General features: G+C 33.8%; 3 protein-coding genes and 1 non-coding gene across 4 annotated transcripts; all 4 read right to left on the bottom strand.

Moving 5' to 3' along the window:
* Positions 1-1,608: 1,608 nt before the first annotated feature.
* LOC149026050 (kiwellin-like) lies at positions 1,609-2,465 on the bottom strand. Its single transcript, XM_089146269.1, has one exon. The coding sequence runs from the start codon at positions 2,384-2,386 to the stop codon at positions 1,706-1,708; it is 681 nt and encodes a 226-aa protein (XP_089002395.1). The 5' UTR covers positions 2,387-2,465; the 3' UTR covers positions 1,609-1,705.
* A 3,308-nt stretch (positions 2,466-5,773) lies between these two features.
* On the bottom strand, positions 5,774-6,946 carry LOC149026049 (putative 3-hydroxyisobutyrate dehydrogenase-like 3, mitochondrial). The gene has a single exon (XM_089146268.1). The coding sequence runs from the start codon at positions 6,944-6,946 to the stop codon at positions 6,032-6,034; it is 915 nt and encodes a 304-aa protein (XP_089002394.1). The 3' UTR covers positions 5,774-6,031.
* Positions 6,947-6,999: 53 nt separating this feature from the next.
* Positions 7,000-7,382, bottom strand: LOC149026048 (uncharacterized). Its single transcript, XM_089146270.1, has one exon. It carries the CDS (start codon positions 7,207-7,209, stop codon positions 7,000-7,002), a length of 210 nt encoding a protein of 69 aa, XP_089002396.1. The 5' UTR covers positions 7,210-7,382.
* A 3,909-nt stretch (positions 7,383-11,291) lies between these two features.
* TRNAT-AGU (transfer RNA threonine (anticodon AGU)) lies at positions 11,292-11,365 on the bottom strand. Its single transcript has one exon. It is a non-coding gene; the product is annotated as a tRNA-Thr (tRNA).
* Between the last annotated feature and the right edge of the window lie 7,465 nt (positions 11,366-18,830).

The raw sequence follows: 18,830 nt of genomic DNA, 5'->3' as shown, positions 1-18,830 counted from the left end.
ATTTGTTACTTTCCGAAATTTTTTACCGAGAAGTTATTTTTTATTCTTATGAATTGTCCTTGATTGAACATCTAGTGCAATGTTTCTATTAGATGTCATGAGCAAGTTGGACCGTCAAATCCAAAATCTCGGTCAAAATTGAAATTCAATAGTCGAGATCAAAATTTCGACTAAAATTCTGATCACTCATCACTGTTTAGGTTTAATTGATCCCTTCAATAATTATTATAGTTTAAGGGTTTGGATCATTATGTTTAAACTATAATGGTCGAGATAGGTGTTATCTCATCTTCACATTATTGCATACATCACGTGCATTTTTTTTTTTTTATGGTACTAGTGCTTTTTTTTTTTTTTTACTGGAACTTAAATGTCGGTCCGTAAGGGTCGAACCCACTAACTCTACACTAAGGCTCTTTTTGGTATTAATTCTCATTTTCTATTATGCCTATTTAAAATAAATAAGTACAAGAATTCATTATTGGTCAATAATTAAAAATGGTTTGGTGAACTTTGTCAAAAATAAATTATGAAATTATAAAAAAGTTTGGTGTTAAAATAAAAAATTGTTAAAAAATAATAGTGAGCAAATGAGAAAAGAGGGGAAAAGTATGATTTTTATAAAAGAATATGTATTGACTATTTTACCCTCATATTAACTATAAAATTTTAAGTGAACCTACACATAAATAAAGAGAATGAAATCCTCATCATAATCCATAATTGACAAAAAATCTATTCTAGATTTTGGAGGTTTTTCTATTATTTTAAATAAAAATAAAGCTGATAGTAGATGTCAAACCATTTAAAATAATGAAAAATTCTCATAATTGACAATGATAATTGATACCAAAAAGAGCCTAAGAAGTATAAATTTTTACCACTCAACCAACCCTTTATTTGGCCATCACATTAATTTTTCAGAATAATATTAACATGCGTTTAAATCTAAATCATTCACTTTTGGACTACAAATTCTAGAATTGAATTTATTTTGCATTAAGATTAGGGGTTAAGCAAAAATTTGTTTAAGGGCCTGTTTGGTTATATGAGTTTGGAGATTTCAAATTCAAAAAAATTTATGGGTTATAATTTATAAAATTAGATGTTTGGTTGTGGATGAATATGTGGATTCATTTAAAAACTATTTGTGGCGTGACTTTTTGAATGTGCAAATGTTTTGAAACCGGATTTCACCCATTACCCATAAATATATAGATCACGTTTTAATGGGGAGTCAAAGATTTACAAACAACGGGTATAATTCTCAAATTCATGAATCCAAAGATTTGAAATCTCTGAATTCATGTAACCAAACAGGTCCTAAAACATTACATCATCAATATCTTATCTGGTTTAGGTATCACAATAGTATCTATATTAGAACATAAATTTGATATATCTTAAATACCTCTACATTAAAAAAAAATAATAAAATAAAATGAGAAGACATTTAATTTTTAACCATATAACCCTTTCATGATAACCAAACCCAGTGTATTCTCTTCAATAGACTATACAAGGGAAGCATGGGTCTCATGTCTCATTTGTTGAAGAGGCCTCGAGGAGTGCTAGAAGCACATCCGAATCTACATTGACATTCATTAGCAACAGAGACGCTACAGAATTACCAGAAAGAAAAAGTGATGTTACAGATCACACAGTGCCTAAAATGCCTTTCTAATTTGATGATTGGAGCATTTTATCAGTTAGATACAATGCATACATAAGACCTCACCCTCTCAGCCATAGTCCATGTTACCTCAACAATACCAGCAGTGGTGTTGAGCCCCAAAGCCTCCCAAACCGCATCAGAACCATTGACGATATTGTTTGCACAAGGTCCTTCTACATCTCGTTCACTATCGCAGCTATATCCGTGCATAGAATCACACTCATCCACAACCTTGGCCTTCACTTTCTTTCCATTTTTTGCTGTTATCACTATCAAATTTCCACATCTGCGACCTTTATCATACCATCCAGTGGAAAGGGCAACGATGAGTTCTGTGTTCTCATGGTACTTTGCATCACATCCCGCTGGTCCTCCACCGTTACCTCCTTCGGAGAAATCATTGTTTGAAAGGAGAGCTGGAGTGGAAGAATTGATCGAAGGTGAGCAATCGAATGTGTAATAGCTATTGCCTCCACAGATGAGAGTTCCGGCTTGATTGCAACCGCCGGCGGTGGCGGAAGCTTTGGAGCAGACATGAGTTCCGACCGTGGGATCATCGGTGCATTTTCCATTTATACAGATGAGCTGACCTTCACAATCGTTTAGGGTTTGGCATGTAGATCCACAAGAAGAGATTGCCGTTGTGAGAGAAGGAAGGAAGAAGAAGAAGAAGAAGAAGAGGAAAAGAAGAGGGAAAGATCCAATAGCCATGGATCGATCACTGGAACCGACGAAAGTTGGGCAATGCAAGAAGAGTAAAGTAGTTGCAGCAAAATATCTGAGGACCACACATGTGTAAGTGTAAAGTCGATTTTGGGTTTGGTTCGACCAGAACTGAACCGAATGGTTATGGTCAGGCCATGATGGCCCAATCAGGACTTTTCGGTGGGAGTGGGGGTATTTTGGGCATTTTCTAAGTTTTTTTTTCTGAATGGAACCCTCCACATTTCCTCTATAAATTCTTGATAGGGATCGCTCTAGGGTTTCAGTATTGCCTTTGAAGAACTGAGCGAGCTTTCTCACTACGCCGTTCGGTTCCGTTGCCGGCATATAGAGAAATCCACTAATCCTCTTCATCTGTGTTTGGCGAAGATTGTTTATGTTCTTCGTCTGCTAATGAAGGTTTTTAGATATACATCATTTTGGATTCGTGTCTAACTTTTGTTTTCGTTTTTGAATTTTTTAAGTGAAGAGTTTGATGATAGAATAGGAATTTCTGGCTGATCCAATGGGTCTCGCGTGAAGAAGGATCTTGAATTCTGAATATGCGAGTACTCAATTTCACCCGGCCTACATTTAGTGGATGCAGCAGCTTCAAGATTTTAGTAATAATTGTTACATGGTTATTCTCATGTTTTAATTCGATTAAGCTGCCCGAAAATTTTAATTTATCCATTTTTCCCCCATCGAAACCCTATGTCTTAGGGTTCTTCAATCTGTAAAATCTTCTGCTTCAAAATTTTGAGTTCTGGATTTTTAGCTCGATAGTTTTACCCATAATGTAAATTCTCACTGCAATCGTCAAACTGTTTCTTAGTTAGGAGGCAGATGTCGCCTGAATTGACATCACGCCATGGTGGATTTTCATCATTCCAACGGTACTCTATTCACCGTGATCGGAGTACCGGTTGGGGAATGATGAAAATCGAGTAAAAAAGAGAGATTTGTTTTTGTTTTTTTTATTTATTTTAAGTAGTTGTTCCTGAATCTGTCCTCTTTTGGTTACTTTAACCTCAGTAAGTCACGAACCAGCTACTTACAAGCAATAAAGATTGTGAGACTGGGAAGGATCCTGAATAACATAATTTCTCTTGGTGAGAAATTTAATTTAGAGAGCTCTAGATTCCTTGGGTAATTGCAGAAAGGTAATGCTACACTGATTTTGTCATTAATTCTTCCAATTTGTTCTTGCCATCGATACCATCAACAAAGGGATTTTCAACAGACCTGAAGGTTGAGGCAAAAAATTCTAAGATATTGAGTCCGCAGATTGAAGGAATTCAACATCCAGTCAATCCCAAGATATTAAGTCGACAGATTCAGATCTTATTTGCCTCCCTCATAACCTCTGCATTCAATGATTTTCAAATTGTTCTTCTACTATTTTCGCAATGTTTGTCCAAACACTGTTTTTTTTCTTGGGTTTCTATGCAGAACTCATCGCCACTGACTGTGTTAGTGGTGTTTGGGTAAATTGTTTCTGGCACTCTTGTTCAGGCGGGATTGTTTTAAGGATTTGGGAATTTACGAACAAAAAATAGTTTCTTTTTTTCTTTCTTGTTAAGGTGATCTTTTTATCATTATCGATTGAGTTGCGTTCTGGTGATTGTTGCTATTGTCTCGTTGTAGGTTTGGTTTTTTTGGGGTTCTTCTGCATTGTCATACTCTGGGTAATTTAGAATGATCTTGTAGTAATTTTCCAAAGCAACTGATGTAAAAGATGGATTAAGAAAGAATGTCTTCACCATTCTTTTAAAATATTTTAAAAGAATTATTTGTAGTCAGCTAATCACCTGAAGGTTTTCAAACGATTTTCATATTTTAGGCAAACATGAATTTAAACATTGATTTTTTTAAAATAAGTAATAATTCCAAAAGAAGAATCATGCCAAACACAGCCAGTAATGATACGTTGGACCTTCCAATTCACCTAAAAAAAACACACACATTTTGATATTTTTTTAATATAAATTTCAAATTAAGAATTTTTTATTAACTTTTTAGAAAGTCTCTGTGATATCAAATTGAATATGTTATAAACCCAAAAATGTGAAAACAAAAAATGTTTTTAGATTTAAGTTATTGCTCCTTTAGTATTCCCATACACCAAGCAGATAGATTAGTGTCAAGTCTTTTGTGTGAGGGATGAAAACTGAAAAAAGGTAGAAGATTATGCATAGAAGGAAAAGAGTGAAAGTGTAATCAAAATATGTATGACTATGTTTCTTTTAATTGGATCATTGATGCACTAATACTTGTAACAAGTTTTCAATCAAATGCTCCTATCTTTATTTGAAATTGTTTGTTTGTTAATGTATTTATGCTCTTGCCTTAATCATTTTCTCGCCTCAGTTCATTATATTGGTTCAACTAATTTTGATGTTAATTTTGTTAAATTGTGTGTTCATACCAAAGATGCATTGACCAAACGTCTAATTGTCTACTTTTCACAGCTTACCTCACTTTTTTAAAATAATTTAACAGTCTTATTATACCAACAAAAAATATGGAGTACTATTAATATTATTCATGCTTCATGTATACCCTCCCAAGAATTTCACACAACAATTTTACGACATATCTCTCATGTTTCGATCAACCTGATCAATCATTGTGTGCGTTGTCCAAAATATCAATAGAATCACAAAACAAGCGAAAAACACACACAAAACAAAAGATTTATGTGAATTCATACAGGCTTGTTTCATGTTTATGTGACATTTTGAAAAGTGTTAAGCTGTGCTTATTGTGAGACCCTCTTATATAAAGACATTAAATTTTTTGATCGAATTTTGGTTTCCCACAGCTCTCTTCCTTCCCATTTTCAGGGTCTATGAGCCCCCGATCTTCTGTATTGGTTTGATGATAAGAAAGAAGGGGAAAAAAAATCTTTTTAACTTCTCAAAAGATTCATGCTTTTGCTTAGGGTCTTTTGTCTTCTTATTCATGTGGAGCTTTTGTTAGGAGTTAGTTGGCTATTTCTTAGATTAATTCGAGTTAGTTGACTTCTAAAGTTTACCAAAAAATATATTATGATAAATGTGAAGAGACACAAATTTCTATGCTTGCACGCAAGAAATGATGACAACTGTATTTGGCAGCAAAGATTGGACAAAAGAATTTCAAAACGGATTCAACATATATTAAATTCTAATTCATCTCTGTCATGACGAGTCTTTGAACGCGTCTCTCTAATGCTAGCAGGCTAGCAGCATGATCGTCATGTTGAATCACCTACTTGGACTCCAAGAAATGAATTTTATATGAAATTAGCTGTTATTGCATAAAAAAAAAAATTTTAATGGTTGAGAACAAAAGAAAATTGAAAGCTTATCTAATTTAATTTGTAGCAGAAATGAAACTGGAACAGATAGGAAGTTTCAAACAACAAATCTCAGAAACAATTCAATTCAAACATAAAACTATACAAAAGAAAACTTATGATTGCCCCAGATGGAACTTAACCAACCAGAAACGAGCAGGGTAGGCTTCCCTCACAAGCCCCTTATTCAGCCACTGTGTCTCACCCATAACAATCTTCAAACAGGGGAAAAAGATTGAATCTTCAAAAACCCAATCAAAATCTCCTGAGGAGAAAGTGAGAAACAGAGGAGGAATTGGAGAAAGGAAATTTAATTACTTGGCAATTGCATTGATCCTTTCAATGACTGTAAGTAAACCATGATGACCAAGCTTGCCATCCCCATTAGCCACCATACCCAGGTAGAGCTGTTTTGACAAGGCAGCACCAGGCAACACCACCACATTCTCTTCTACACCATCAAGAGCCATACCCAGATCCTTTGTCACATACTCTACAAACCCACCAGCTCTGAAATCTCTATCAATAATCCTCTCCCCGAACAGTTCCATCGCCATAGACCCAGCAGCGCCACCCCTGATAGCATTCATATATTGCTTCAAATCAAGTCCTGCTTTCTCTGCAAACACAAAACCCTCACCCAAACCAAGCAGATTTGCGCACACTGTTACTTGGTTGGCGATCTTGCAGCTCTGCCCACATCCAGCTTGACCCATGTAGGTTGGTCTCCCCATAAGCTCAAACAGAGGAGACAACCACCTAACGACGCCTTCATCTCCACCTGCAAATATCGCCAACTTGCCGTCTCTGGCACCGATATCGCCGCCTGAAACTGGAGCATCGACAGCCCAACAACCTCTGGCACGGGCTGCAGAAGCAATTTCTCGAGCAAGCACAGGGTGGCTGCTCGTTGTGTCAACAACTACCCCACCTTCGTTGAGACCAGATATAACACCCTCATCGCCAAGCATCACAGATCGAACATCTGATGGATGCCCAATCATCGTAAACACCACATCACACTTGCGAGCGAGATCAGCAGGAGAATTGGCGAGTAGGGCACCTTTCTCTTGCAACCCACGAGCCTTCTCCGGCGTTCTGGCGTAGACAGTGAGGCTATAACCACCAGAGATGACACGAGAAGCCATGGCAGCACCCATGACTCCAATGCCAATCCAGCCAACACGGGTCTGACTAGGAGTAAGGGGTTTAGGGTAAGGAGTCTCCATCGATGAATAAAAATGAAAAACAAACAAAAATTTGAGATAATCAAAGAACAGAACTAAAAATGGCAACCGCAGCAGAGGTAGAAGAAACAGAGAGTGCTAACAAGGAAGACGGCTTCAAATACTGAAACAATCTTAAAGAGAACGTCTTCAACAAAAGAAAGCTGAAAACCCAAGCGTTTCCATTGAAAAGGGTATAAGAGTTTGAATCGCAATGGCCAGGAACGCTTATTAAATTTCTTGAAAAAACCAGGCTTTCTCTCCATTACAGTAACTACCAAACAAAGCTCATCAGGCGTTGTTCTTGCTGCAAACTCTTATGGGTCAGAGGCGTGGATCTAGAAGTTCGCTCTACTTGTGCTCTACAATTGACAGCAGTTAGGGTTTATATATGAAAGGACGAAGAGAATCGATTTTTTCTTATCAAGGCGACACATAAGGGTCCCCTCCATTACCTCCTCAACAAGAGATTTGCTTGAATTTCTCAGCTGTCAAATGAGAACAGAGAAGTTTTGAAAAGGGTATTTTGGTCAGATAATTTTTAAAATTTTCAACGTGTCACAGTTTTCTAAAGCGGTTATTTCCGCGTATGTGGAGAGTCAAAGAACCGGCGCTTAGATGTTATGCGTTTTCTAGAAGAGAATAAAGGATGTCTCTTGGATATGAAAACGCGTTCGCCACGTGGCTATATAGTATCTAGTGAAAGTACGTTATTATCCTTATCAAATATAAAAATTTCACACGAAAATTCACAAAAATGACAATGAGAAAATTGCCTTTGTATTTACTTTACATATTGGACCACCCGGTTCATCAGTGTTTTTTTCTTTTTGGTGAACCGTTCATGAGTTATTTGAACCCAAAATAAATAAATAAATAAATAAATAAAATATAGAAATGCATGTTTAATGACTATATAGGAGGAAAATGAATGTTAAAAAAGAAAAAATAAGTTAATTATTAGCTTTTTCTGAAAATGATATGGTTGTCATAATCTCTTAGATATAGTTTAGGTGAAAATAAAATATATTTTGAACTAAAATTAGTAATTTAATTTAAGACTCCATTCTATACTGAGAATCCATTTATTATAATGTATATCAAATACAATGTCTCAAGAAATACAATTTAAATCTCTAAATTCTTTTGATAAATTCTCAAAATCTTTCATCTCTTATGTTACACATGAAAATAACATGAAAATATAATTTTTTTTTTGTTTATATAATTGTATTAGCAAATCAAAATAAAATGTATTTTGAAAAACAATTAAGTAATTTAATTTAAGACTCCATTCAACACCTAGAGTCTATTTATTAGAATGTAAATTATATAAATGTAAATTATATATAATCTAAATGTCTAAGTTCTCTGGCTGAATCCTCAAAGTCCTCCATCTTTTATATTTCACATGGAACTATAAATTATATTTTTTTCCTTTTTGTTTATATAATTGGATTAGCAATTTCTGCTAATCCATTTTAATTTGAAAACAACATGAACTAGGTCATATTGAGTTAAATAAGAATCATTCAACTATCAGAAAAGGAAATAAAGAACACGAAACAAAACACTTCATGAGTAAATACCCCAAGAATTTGAGGAGTCAAACTTGACTATCCTGTTAGGATTAATAGTAAAGATAAATCAATTGTCTTTATGAATGGTCTTAAATAAATTTCCTTATAAATCAAATTTTAGCAAAATTTTCAATCAGAGCTTAGGCAACCTTACTTGCTTACTTTAAACAAGAATTAATTCATTTAAGAGTATTTAAGTTTTCTTTGATATGGATTAACATATAGTTCAAATATGAAATAATGAAATATCTATATTACCCAACATAGATAATAGGGACCCAAAAAAAGTTTTAATATAAAAAATAAATTAATTGAGTGGAAGAAAGAGTACAAGCAATGATATATATGTTATATAATTGTAGAATCCAAGAAATGGTAATAGTCCAAACAAATGGAGACTCATCCGAAATGCCTAATCTGAAAGGAAAACTTATAAAGTCCACTAATTACAACCACCTAAACCTACATGCATTATCCTAACATTATTATTATTCCTGGCGTGCGTGAGAAGTATTGAAACAGATAGTAAAAATGGCACTCGTATACATTATATTCTTGGTGTGTATGAGAAGTATTGAAACAGATAATGAAGATGGTCGCTACGACTTCTCCAATTAAGGATAACCCACATAGTTCTCATTAGTATTTAATAAAATTTATATTGATTAATACCTAATTAACTAAAACCAAATTATGGTGAGTGGATTTCCATGTCATTGGATTAGTTTTGCTCCACATAGCAAGTTCCAAGATTCCAAGCTTATATAAACCCCACAAGTTTACAAAAGATGTATGAAAAGAACCCAAAAAGACACTTGGTGGGGATGTAAAGTGTAAACCACAAAAAAAAAAAAAAGGAAAAATTTTGATTTCTTAAGTCTTAACGGCTCTAGCTATCATTTTTCTTCTTTTTGTTTTGGGTGTTGTGCAATTGTGAAACTTTTAAAGGGTTTGCTTCACCAAACACGTGAGAACATGTTTTGGTAAATAAACGGCTAGTTTCTTAAGAAACAAACGATCATAAAACGGGAAAAAGGATAAAAACATAATAAAGGATTTCCAACTACTTTGACAGGTTTCTTTTTAGCCCTTTTTGGTAGAAAACTATTTGAACCGTTAAGTATATAAGTGAATCCTTTCAAACACAACAGGGTATGGATGAAATATTAATTGAATTAATTCATTTAATTTTTCAATAATTAAAAAAAAAGCATTCATATACACTTTCACTGGTGGATTTACTATTTTATTATATCAAAAGATCAGGTATTATTTTTAGAAATTCATAAATCTTTAATCTTATCTAAATGTAGAAAATCACCCATTAAAAACCAAAACCTTGTCAGTAAGATCTTAAGAGTTCAAATTCATTTGGGTGTAATATAAATATATGTATTAGCTCTATTAAGGATTAGTGATCAAGACATGCTTAAACTGGCCTGAACGCATCAAACCCAAAAGAGCAAAAAAAATTATCATCGAATGTATCAAAGATTTTTTGCTAGTTATTCTCTAAGTTTTGATTTCGCATGTAAAAGAGTTATCTATCTTTGAGCAGCTAAAGTAGATTCAAAGGTAAAGGAAACACCTTTTCTAGATTCTTCTTCCCTTCCTTTGCCTTCCCAAAAATAAATTTTTTCTTTTCCTCTACCCTTTCTTTGCTTCCACAGAATTTTTTCCTTTCAAAACCAGGGAATGTTGTGGGCTGTAATAGACTGATCTGTAAGTCTATTGATGGGTGATCACCCTTTCCAAGGGGTAGTCAGTAGTGCTTGCTTTTAAACAAAGATTAAATGTCCAGTTAGGAATGAGCAGGTTTTATATCTTTATTATGTAAACAGGAAAGCAAAACATGATTGGTTACTCCTTTCTAGCCCTTTTTTCAGGAAAGATTTAAATTATTTGAGGGCAGCCTGTGCCCAGAAAGCAATTGAGTCACCAACATGGTTATGATCATGTTTCCAAGAACCTGTAGACATCTGGGTTTGCTTGTCTTGCATCAATGCAAAACCATCATTTTCTTTTCTTTTTTATTTGAGACTTATCTACACTGTTGTAAAGCTCAATATAAAGAATCTGTCACTCACTAGAATCCTCCATCTTTTCTGGTTCAGAGAATCCTCCATCGATCTCACAAAAAGAGATAATAAGCATTCTGATTAATTGGTTGCTTTCCTCATTCTTTTGTCTTTTGAAAACCTCAGATACCCTCTTCTTTGTAGTAATCAATGGGAGGTTGTTCCCACATATCCTTTTAGAGTATTTGCAGTAGCAGTGAGCCAATAAAAATAACCAGAAATCCTTAAATGGTAACTACCAGATGCCAATTGCCAACCCTAGTGCCCAAAAGACATTGGTTCAAGTCCACTATCAAAACCCATTCTCATCTCCACAAGGAAAACCCTTAAATCAAGTCCTTGTTTATATATGAACAAAAGAAAATTGGAAACAAGATACTGGAAAAGAGGGTTAATTTGATTCTGCACTTTTACAGCAAAGCCTCATTTGCATTGTTATATTAAAGAAGATCATCTGAAACATAGGATTCTCGAATCGATTGGTTGTATTTGATAAATCTTAGAGCATCAACAGGTTGACAAAACCATGCATATCACAACTGTCATAAGTAAACCGAAAGACATGGTGTTATGCAATTTATTCACTAAAACCAGCTGGCCATAACAGTTAGGCACATATTCCTGCAAATCAACAATTTAATTATTTTGAAGTGGGGATTAATAAATAAATAAAATAAAAATATATTTCAATGCTTTCATTGAGAGTTGAACTCAAGACCTCCCGCTTACTAAACGGGTGCTCTAACCAACTGAGCTATGAAAGCTATATATTATACTGTTTAGAGGTATATTTATAATAAAATAAGATTGTTCAAGCCATTAATGTCTGAACCACTGAACTTTTTCTGAAGATTTTCCCCATTCTTAACAATTATCTCTGCTCAACAAAGAAGCAAATGCTCCAATTTATACCAATGATGATCTTAAAAAGCATGAAAAGGATAGTTGAGAGAACTAATGCATTTGATTTGCTGGGTAATTTGCTTGCACCATCTATTTATGGACATTCATGCATTAAGAAAGCTGGGATTTGGTTGATGTCCAGGGGAATGTAAACCAACCTGAAAAATGGAACCCACTTAAGAGGGTGAGTGATGCTTTCTGTCTCAGCATGATTTGTTATATATGAGAGAAGTTCCATTGGTTATTACTATCATCTTTTATGCTTTGCTCACATTTAGTGACCTAAACATGATAATGGTTAGTGATCCTTCTATTGCCAAGTCCCAACTCTTAAGAGCTATCATGAATATTTCTCCTTTGACAATATCAACGACCAGTTGAGGTTCATCTGGTGTTGCTTTAACCAAAAAGCATTTAGAGAAGCATGAATACCAGCTTCAGCAATTGTTACAGTACTTCATGTATGGCAAGGATCATGATCATTCATTTTGTCAACTCATTCATACAAACAAAACCTCAATCAACATGATATTATATATTCCAGTTTACCAGAAAAAAATATTGTATATTCCATGGTCAATGCTAACCCAAATGATTGTATTCAACCATTCATTGTGGAGGAATTGTATTTTAATTTCCTCCAATGTCTTATAAATTTGCATTAAGAACATGCATGACACATTAAAAATTCAATTAAGCAATGATTAAGTTATCGATCACAAATGAGAATATAACACAGAAGGAGTTTTCATTTACAATGCCTACAAAATGGAATATAAATTTGTTTTACTAATTTGTATATGTTGAAAAGGTTTTTCCTTCATGTACCATGCATGAAAAGTTATTTGTAAACACAAATATTTATCACATTATAGGTTGGAGAGGCCCAAATAATTAAATATGTACGTAATTGATGGAATTTGCAAAATGAAAAAATTCTCGATTTTGGAGAGTTGTAAATTAAAGCACTAAAATGTTAATAACATGTATTTGGATGGCTTAGTTTCAAATTTGACATTTGGCTAATTCATATGACGTTCACTTTATTAATAATTAAAATAAGGGGGGGGGGGGGAGGGGGGGGGGGGGGGGGGGGGGGGGGGGGGGGGGGGGGGGGGGGGGGGGGGGGGGGGGGGGGTGCTGCATCATTTTTCTACAAGAGATGATACAATGTGACCAATTTGAATCATACACCTTTATACAATTGTTACGTCACTCTTCTCCTATCTTTTTTATATTCTCTACATAATTATTAATCATAATATAAGAATAATGAGGCTGAATTTATTGAATAAAAGATAATACAAAAGAACGAAATATAAAACAAAAGAAAACTGAAAAAGATTTGAATACAGTATGTGAAGAAATGCCATGAATGTTTTTTTTTTTTTTTTTTTTTTTTTTTGGTAATCCAAACTTTATTCAGAAATAGAGCAGGAACAACAACACAAGGCCTTGGAATTACTCGTATCCGAGAGCCAAGGAGTGGAATTTGGCCAGTCAATCCTCCCTGCTAAGATGACTGCCCTCTTGGCTAAGGAATAAGCTATGAAGTTATATTCTTTAGGACTAAAAGTAAAACAACAAGAAACAAAAACAAAAGAAAGGTGGACAATGTCTTCAACTACATTTTGGACCTCAGTAGATATTGCAAACTTGAACAACAACATATTAATTAGCATTTGACAATCACTTCCACAATCAAACTCTCCAAACCTTCACTTATAGCCAATAGTAGACCTTCATCAACTTAATGCTTCTCTTTCAAGAGGAGAGTAAAAAGAATAGGACAAAGAAGAGGTTGCTACTGAGCGAACCACCTGTTCATCTAATTGAAAAACCCAATCCTCATTTCTCTCCTTTAATTACTACATCTGAATTAAGCTTGAAGATCCTTTCAGGATGAGAGCTCCACCTAGCTACTCTGCTTGTTTGGGTAGCAAGGACATTGGGTTTTCTTTGAGACACCATATTAGCCTTTAATAAATCAGAGAGATTACTTGAAAGCAACTGCAAAATTTCTAAAGGAGAAGATATTGAACCAGAAAATAACAGGTTGTTCCTAGTCTCTCATAGAACCCAACAAATGAAGGTAACTAGACCAAAATGCCATGAATGTCAAGTCTTTGTGAAGTGAATTTCTTCAGAATTATACGTTCTCAACTCGCCATTGCCATTGCCATTCACTAACTTAAGTCACCCACTGAATTTCTAATTGAAATGAATTTGTATTATTGGCCATTGACTATATTTATTGTCTTTTAGTTTCCTCTAATGTCTCACAGATTTGCATTGAGAACATGCATGACACACCTTAAAACATAAACGAGCAATGAATAAATCATGAAATTCGAGAACTTAATACATAAAGGGAATTTCATTTAGAATGCCTACAAAATGGAATATAAATTAATTTCACTAATTTGTATATGTTGAAAAGGTTTTTTCTTCATACACCACACAAGATAAAGATTACTTAGAACACAAATATTTGTAACATGATTCCTAAACTTTTGAGAGATGCACATTAGAAATAGTTAGGAAATTGTTAACAAATGCATGTAGTATTATAACTTGGTTTCAAAATTGACATTTTGCTAATTCAGGTCATGTTCACAATATCAATTGGGTTGAAATAATTGCATCAATTTGGCACACGAAATTATGCACCAAATTCAGATCATATGCCTTTGTACCTTGAAGATTTATCATCAATTGTTATTTATTTTTCAGGGTTAAAGTGTAATACTGCATTCCCATTCAACTGTTGAAAGCACATCCATGCATGTAATTAATCTTTTTAGGAAATGTAACTAACAAATTAACAAAAGTATTTACCTCTAGTTTTCTTACTCTTTGAACTCTATAAACTGTTCTACCCAAAAAAAGTAAAGAACTCTATCAACTGAAGTTCCATAATCAAATAAAAAGCCTTGACTCTTGAGCACAGTTGGCTTTATGCCTCTATTATGAAGCGTGAAACTCATTTTCACAGTTCACCAAAAAAACGAAGAAAACAATTTTCACATAAAATGCATGAGAGACTCTTTACATCAAATGGAGGTGCGAGACGTCCTCATAAATGATGTGATGGGCGCATTTGTTTTTTTTTTTCTTATAATAATAATGAGAATATGAGTAATTATCTAAAACTCATGTACCTTGAGTAAAAATTTGTAAAATCTTCTGTTTTTTTTTTTTTTTCTTTTGCGGGGTGAACTTCCACACAATAACTCTACCAAGGGTGTTCCTATTCTTTCAATTGCATTCTATCTTATTGTATCCCATTTTGTTCTGCGATATTTGAGAATCACCATCAATACTTCGGTGTAGATATCTTTTCCTTCCTCATTTTGATTTTGGTTTTCGTATCACGGATGTTGGTTTGCACCTCCAAAAAAATACAAGGAGTCTTGGGCTGTTAGCTCCAAGATTCAAGGAGCGGAAACAAACCAACAAGTCCCACTGGAGATGGAGAAGGCCTTCCTCGCTAAAAAGTGGGTGAAAACATTCTCCTCCTTAGGAAAATATGACTTTACAATCAACAAAGTCGACAAACAATAATGAATATCATTGACTATTGTAGACTCCACTTCAATGGCCGGTCCTCGAGTTCGTTTCCTCCAATAGCCATTGATCACAAATTACGGGGGCCCACATGGTGAAGGTAATAAGATTCATTTTTTAACTATTTTATTACTTGTGAACTCCACATAATTTGTGGTTGTAGGGCCATCATGGGAGCACAAATCCATATTCTTGGTTCTACACCCTCTTCCTTTAGGATTGAAAGTAGACCTATCAAGTCTACATAGATTTATCTTTTGTGTATGAACCTAGGGAGGGGGTTCTCAATCGATCCATTTATTTATAGAGGAACAACACATGTTCATAGTTCACATAAAAAAGTTGAGGTTAAATTTTGAAAATATCATTTTAATTTTAATTCAATCTCAACCTTTGATGTAACTTATGGACACTTGTCACTCATCCATGTGAAAAATGACTGAATAAATTTCCAGAGACATATACAAAAGAATTTTATTAAGTATATTTCTTCTCTAGATGAAGAATTCATGTCCATCAGTCACATCCAAAGGTTCATATTAAATTAAAATTTTCTTTTTATCTTCTAACTATTATCTCAACTTTTGGATATGACTCATGGACATGTGTCATTCATTAGAGGAAAATGGAACAGATAAAGTTCCATATATACAAATTCTCAATTTTAACTCAATAGAACATGAAAACCTCGCGAGCCCATTTCTGTTTAAAACAAGTCTAGCTGTGTTGGTTATGGTTTAAATTGGATTATTTTCAAATTCGACATTTGACTAATTCAGATCATCTTCACTCTATTAATAAACGAAATAATGCATCATTTAGCCACACAAGATGATATGATGTGCCCAATTTGAATCATACACATTTAACTTCAAGAATTATCACCATTGTTATTATTATTATTATTTTGGGCTTAAGCGTACTAATGTACACAATTAACTTTTAGCAAATGTAACTAACAAATTAACCGTTGGCTTTTGGCCCCTCTTTATTTGAAAGGGTGAAACTCCTTTTCATATAAGACACATGAGAGACGTGAAATGCAGGTGCAAAAACGTCCTCATAAATGATGTGATGGGGGCATTTGTTAATTTTATGGAATAAATGTGGATTTTTATTTGCCGCAACAGCAGCTGCCGACGGTTATCGACGGTTGAGATTCAAGTTATTGGTTTTTATTTTTGCATTTTAAAGATTTAACTTTTATTAATTTACAAAGAAAATCCTTCATCTCCTTCCTCATCGACATCCATCTTCGATAGTCGACCACGACGATGCCGGTATCTCCTCTCAACAACTTTCCGTCGCCATTGCAGATGCTGCCGCTGCTGTTGATTTTAGGGCAAAGCGTGTTCCGCAAAATCGATTCTGATGTTCAATCTCAACTAAGATTTATAGAGGTGAAAATTTAGGACAAAGCAAAGAAATAATCATTAAAATTAAGCTCTCACCCAACATTAGCCATCAGGCCCTACGACTCAAATTTAGTATTTTCCCATCTTTTAGATCTTGAGAATTTACACAAAAACTGAAGAGAGAGGAAGAGAGAGTGATCTTGCTGTGCTGGAGTTCGCTGGATCTTCAGCAATTTGTCCAATATGACGATCTCCAAAGAAGACGACGGTCGGTGCTCTAATTTCTCGAAATCATGCTCCCAAATGGTGTCGGTGAGAGGCAAATGAGGGAGGGTGCTCCCAAATGGCATCGGTGAGAATGAGGGAGGGTTGGGTAAATGAAGGACTTTCTTTGTAAATTAATAAAAGTTACACCCTTAAAATGTAAAAACAAAAATCAATAACTTGAATCTCAACCGTTTGATCAAACACTAATGACATATGATCAAACACTAATGACATAGCACTATCATAACCAGCTGCTGTCGCAAAGAAAAATCCTATAGAAGTAGAGTAAAAAAAAAAAAAGGGATGAGAAAAAATTTGAAAAAATAAAATTTTTCATGAAATTTCAAAAATGAGGTTTGTTTTGTTCATGTGATCGAAAAGTTGACAAACAAACTCCTTTAAATTAATGAAGTTTGTCTAAGAAGTATCATGCTAATTTTTTCACTCCATGCATTTTCAAAACTCTCACAAAATATGTGAAATTTTGTGAAAAATGTAAAAAATAATACAATGAGACCTACATTTAACACTTTTTTTCTACAAAATTTCTTTATTTCCTTTCTTTCTCTCACGTCTCATTACATATGGAACCCACAAAAAAAATTTAATTATTAGCAAAGCCTAGGTCAATGAGGACAATACTGTGAGAAGGTTAAAACCTCAAGCTCAAGGACATAATTATCCGATAAAAAGACCTACCTATCATATAATTATTGTATTGAAAAAATACAATCGTTTTGACATATCATGATAAATATTATGATTATGAGAGAGTTTTAGAGGGGTAATATGGGTCAAAAAATAATTTCACTGGGTTTGAGACTGACAAGGTACAAGCCAAAATCATCATTCCCGTTGGTTTGCGCAACCAAAAGGCTTTTCCGAAGGTCTTCATGAAATAAAAAGAATTTGAGATTGTATCAAGAATTATGTATGAAAAAATAAAAAAAATAAAGAGAATAATCGAGAGAATTGCATGTTTAGAGATTCAAAAAAAATCAATGCCTAATACAACAGTTAAAATTTACTAAGATAAATGTAGCACATGAATTGCACTTTTCTTTGGGTTACAGCTACTTTGAAACGGTTCAAATCCTTCCAAATTATATAATAAAGAAATGTAACTTAAAAAAGAAAAAAGATAAAGAAGAAAAGAAGAAGAGAGTTAAGCAATCTGTTTAGTCATTCTATTGCTTTTAATCTTGGAGTAACCAACTGTTATGCAATCATTTTCTTGTCGTAGCCTTTTAAAATTCACCACTTGTCTTACGATTAGGCCTATTTTCATGTTGATATTTTTTATATATTAGGGTCAAATACTCGTATAGTCTTCTTCTCCTTTTACATTCTCTACATAATAATTAATCACAGTGTAAGAATAATAGTGTAAGAATAATAATACTGAATTTATTGAATAGAAGATAGTACTAAAAACGAAATATATAACAAAATAAAACAGAAAAAAATATTGAATACAACATGTGAAGAAATGCCATGAATGTCAAGTCTTTGCAAATTGGATAAGTGTACCTTATTCAGAATTATACATTCTCGACTTGTGATGGCCATTCACAACCTTAAGTCACCCACAGAGCTTCCAATTGAAATGAATTTGTAGTATAGACTATTGACTACATTTATTGTCTTTTAGTTTCCTCTAATGTCTCACTGAAGACATGCAAGAACATAATTACATAACACATTAATGGGAATTTCATTTAGAATGCCTACAAAATGGAATATAAAATAATTTTACTAATTTATGAGAAGGTTTTTCTTCAAACACCACATATGACAATATTACTAGTAAACACAAATAAAAAGAACCTCTATCAACTGAAGTTCCATAATTAAATAAAAAACCTCGACTCTTGAGCACAGATGGCTTTATGCCTCTATTATGAAAAGAAAAAAACATTAAAAAATTCACATAAAATGCACGAGAGACTCTACCTCAAATAGAGGTGCGAAACGTCCTCATAAATGATGTGTGATGGGAGCATTTGTTATTTTTTCTTCCTTATGATAATAAAAGAGAATATGAGTAATTATCTAAAACACATGAACCTAAAAATTACAATTTTTTTTTTTTTCGGGGTGAGACTCCAGCAAAACACAAGGAGTCTTGGGATTTTAG

Source organism: Hakea prostrata, chromosome 2 (assembly GCF_041222555.1).
Source record: "Hakea prostrata isolate BN-2017 chromosome 2, UWA_Hpros_2, whole genome shotgun sequence".
Lineage (NCBI taxonomy): Eukaryota > Viridiplantae > Streptophyta > Magnoliopsida > Proteales > Proteaceae > Hakea > Hakea prostrata.
The sequence above is the reverse complement of the archived record's forward strand: the minus strand, read 5'-3'. Positions and strand labels throughout refer to the sequence as shown.

What these genes read in the sequence shown, in the direction of transcription:
- LOC149026050 (XM_089146269.1), bottom strand. Translation starts at nt 2,386, where the DNA reads ATGGCTATTGGATCTTTCCCTCTTCTTTTCCTCTTCTTCTTCTTCTTC.
- LOC149026049 (XM_089146268.1), bottom strand. Translation starts at nt 6,946, where the DNA reads ATGGAGACTCCTTACCCTAAACCCCTTACTCCTAGTCAGACCCGTGTT.
- LOC149026048 (XM_089146270.1), bottom strand. Translation starts at nt 7,209, where the DNA reads ATGGAGAGAAAGCCTGGTTTTTTCAAGAAATTTAATAAGCGTTCCTGG.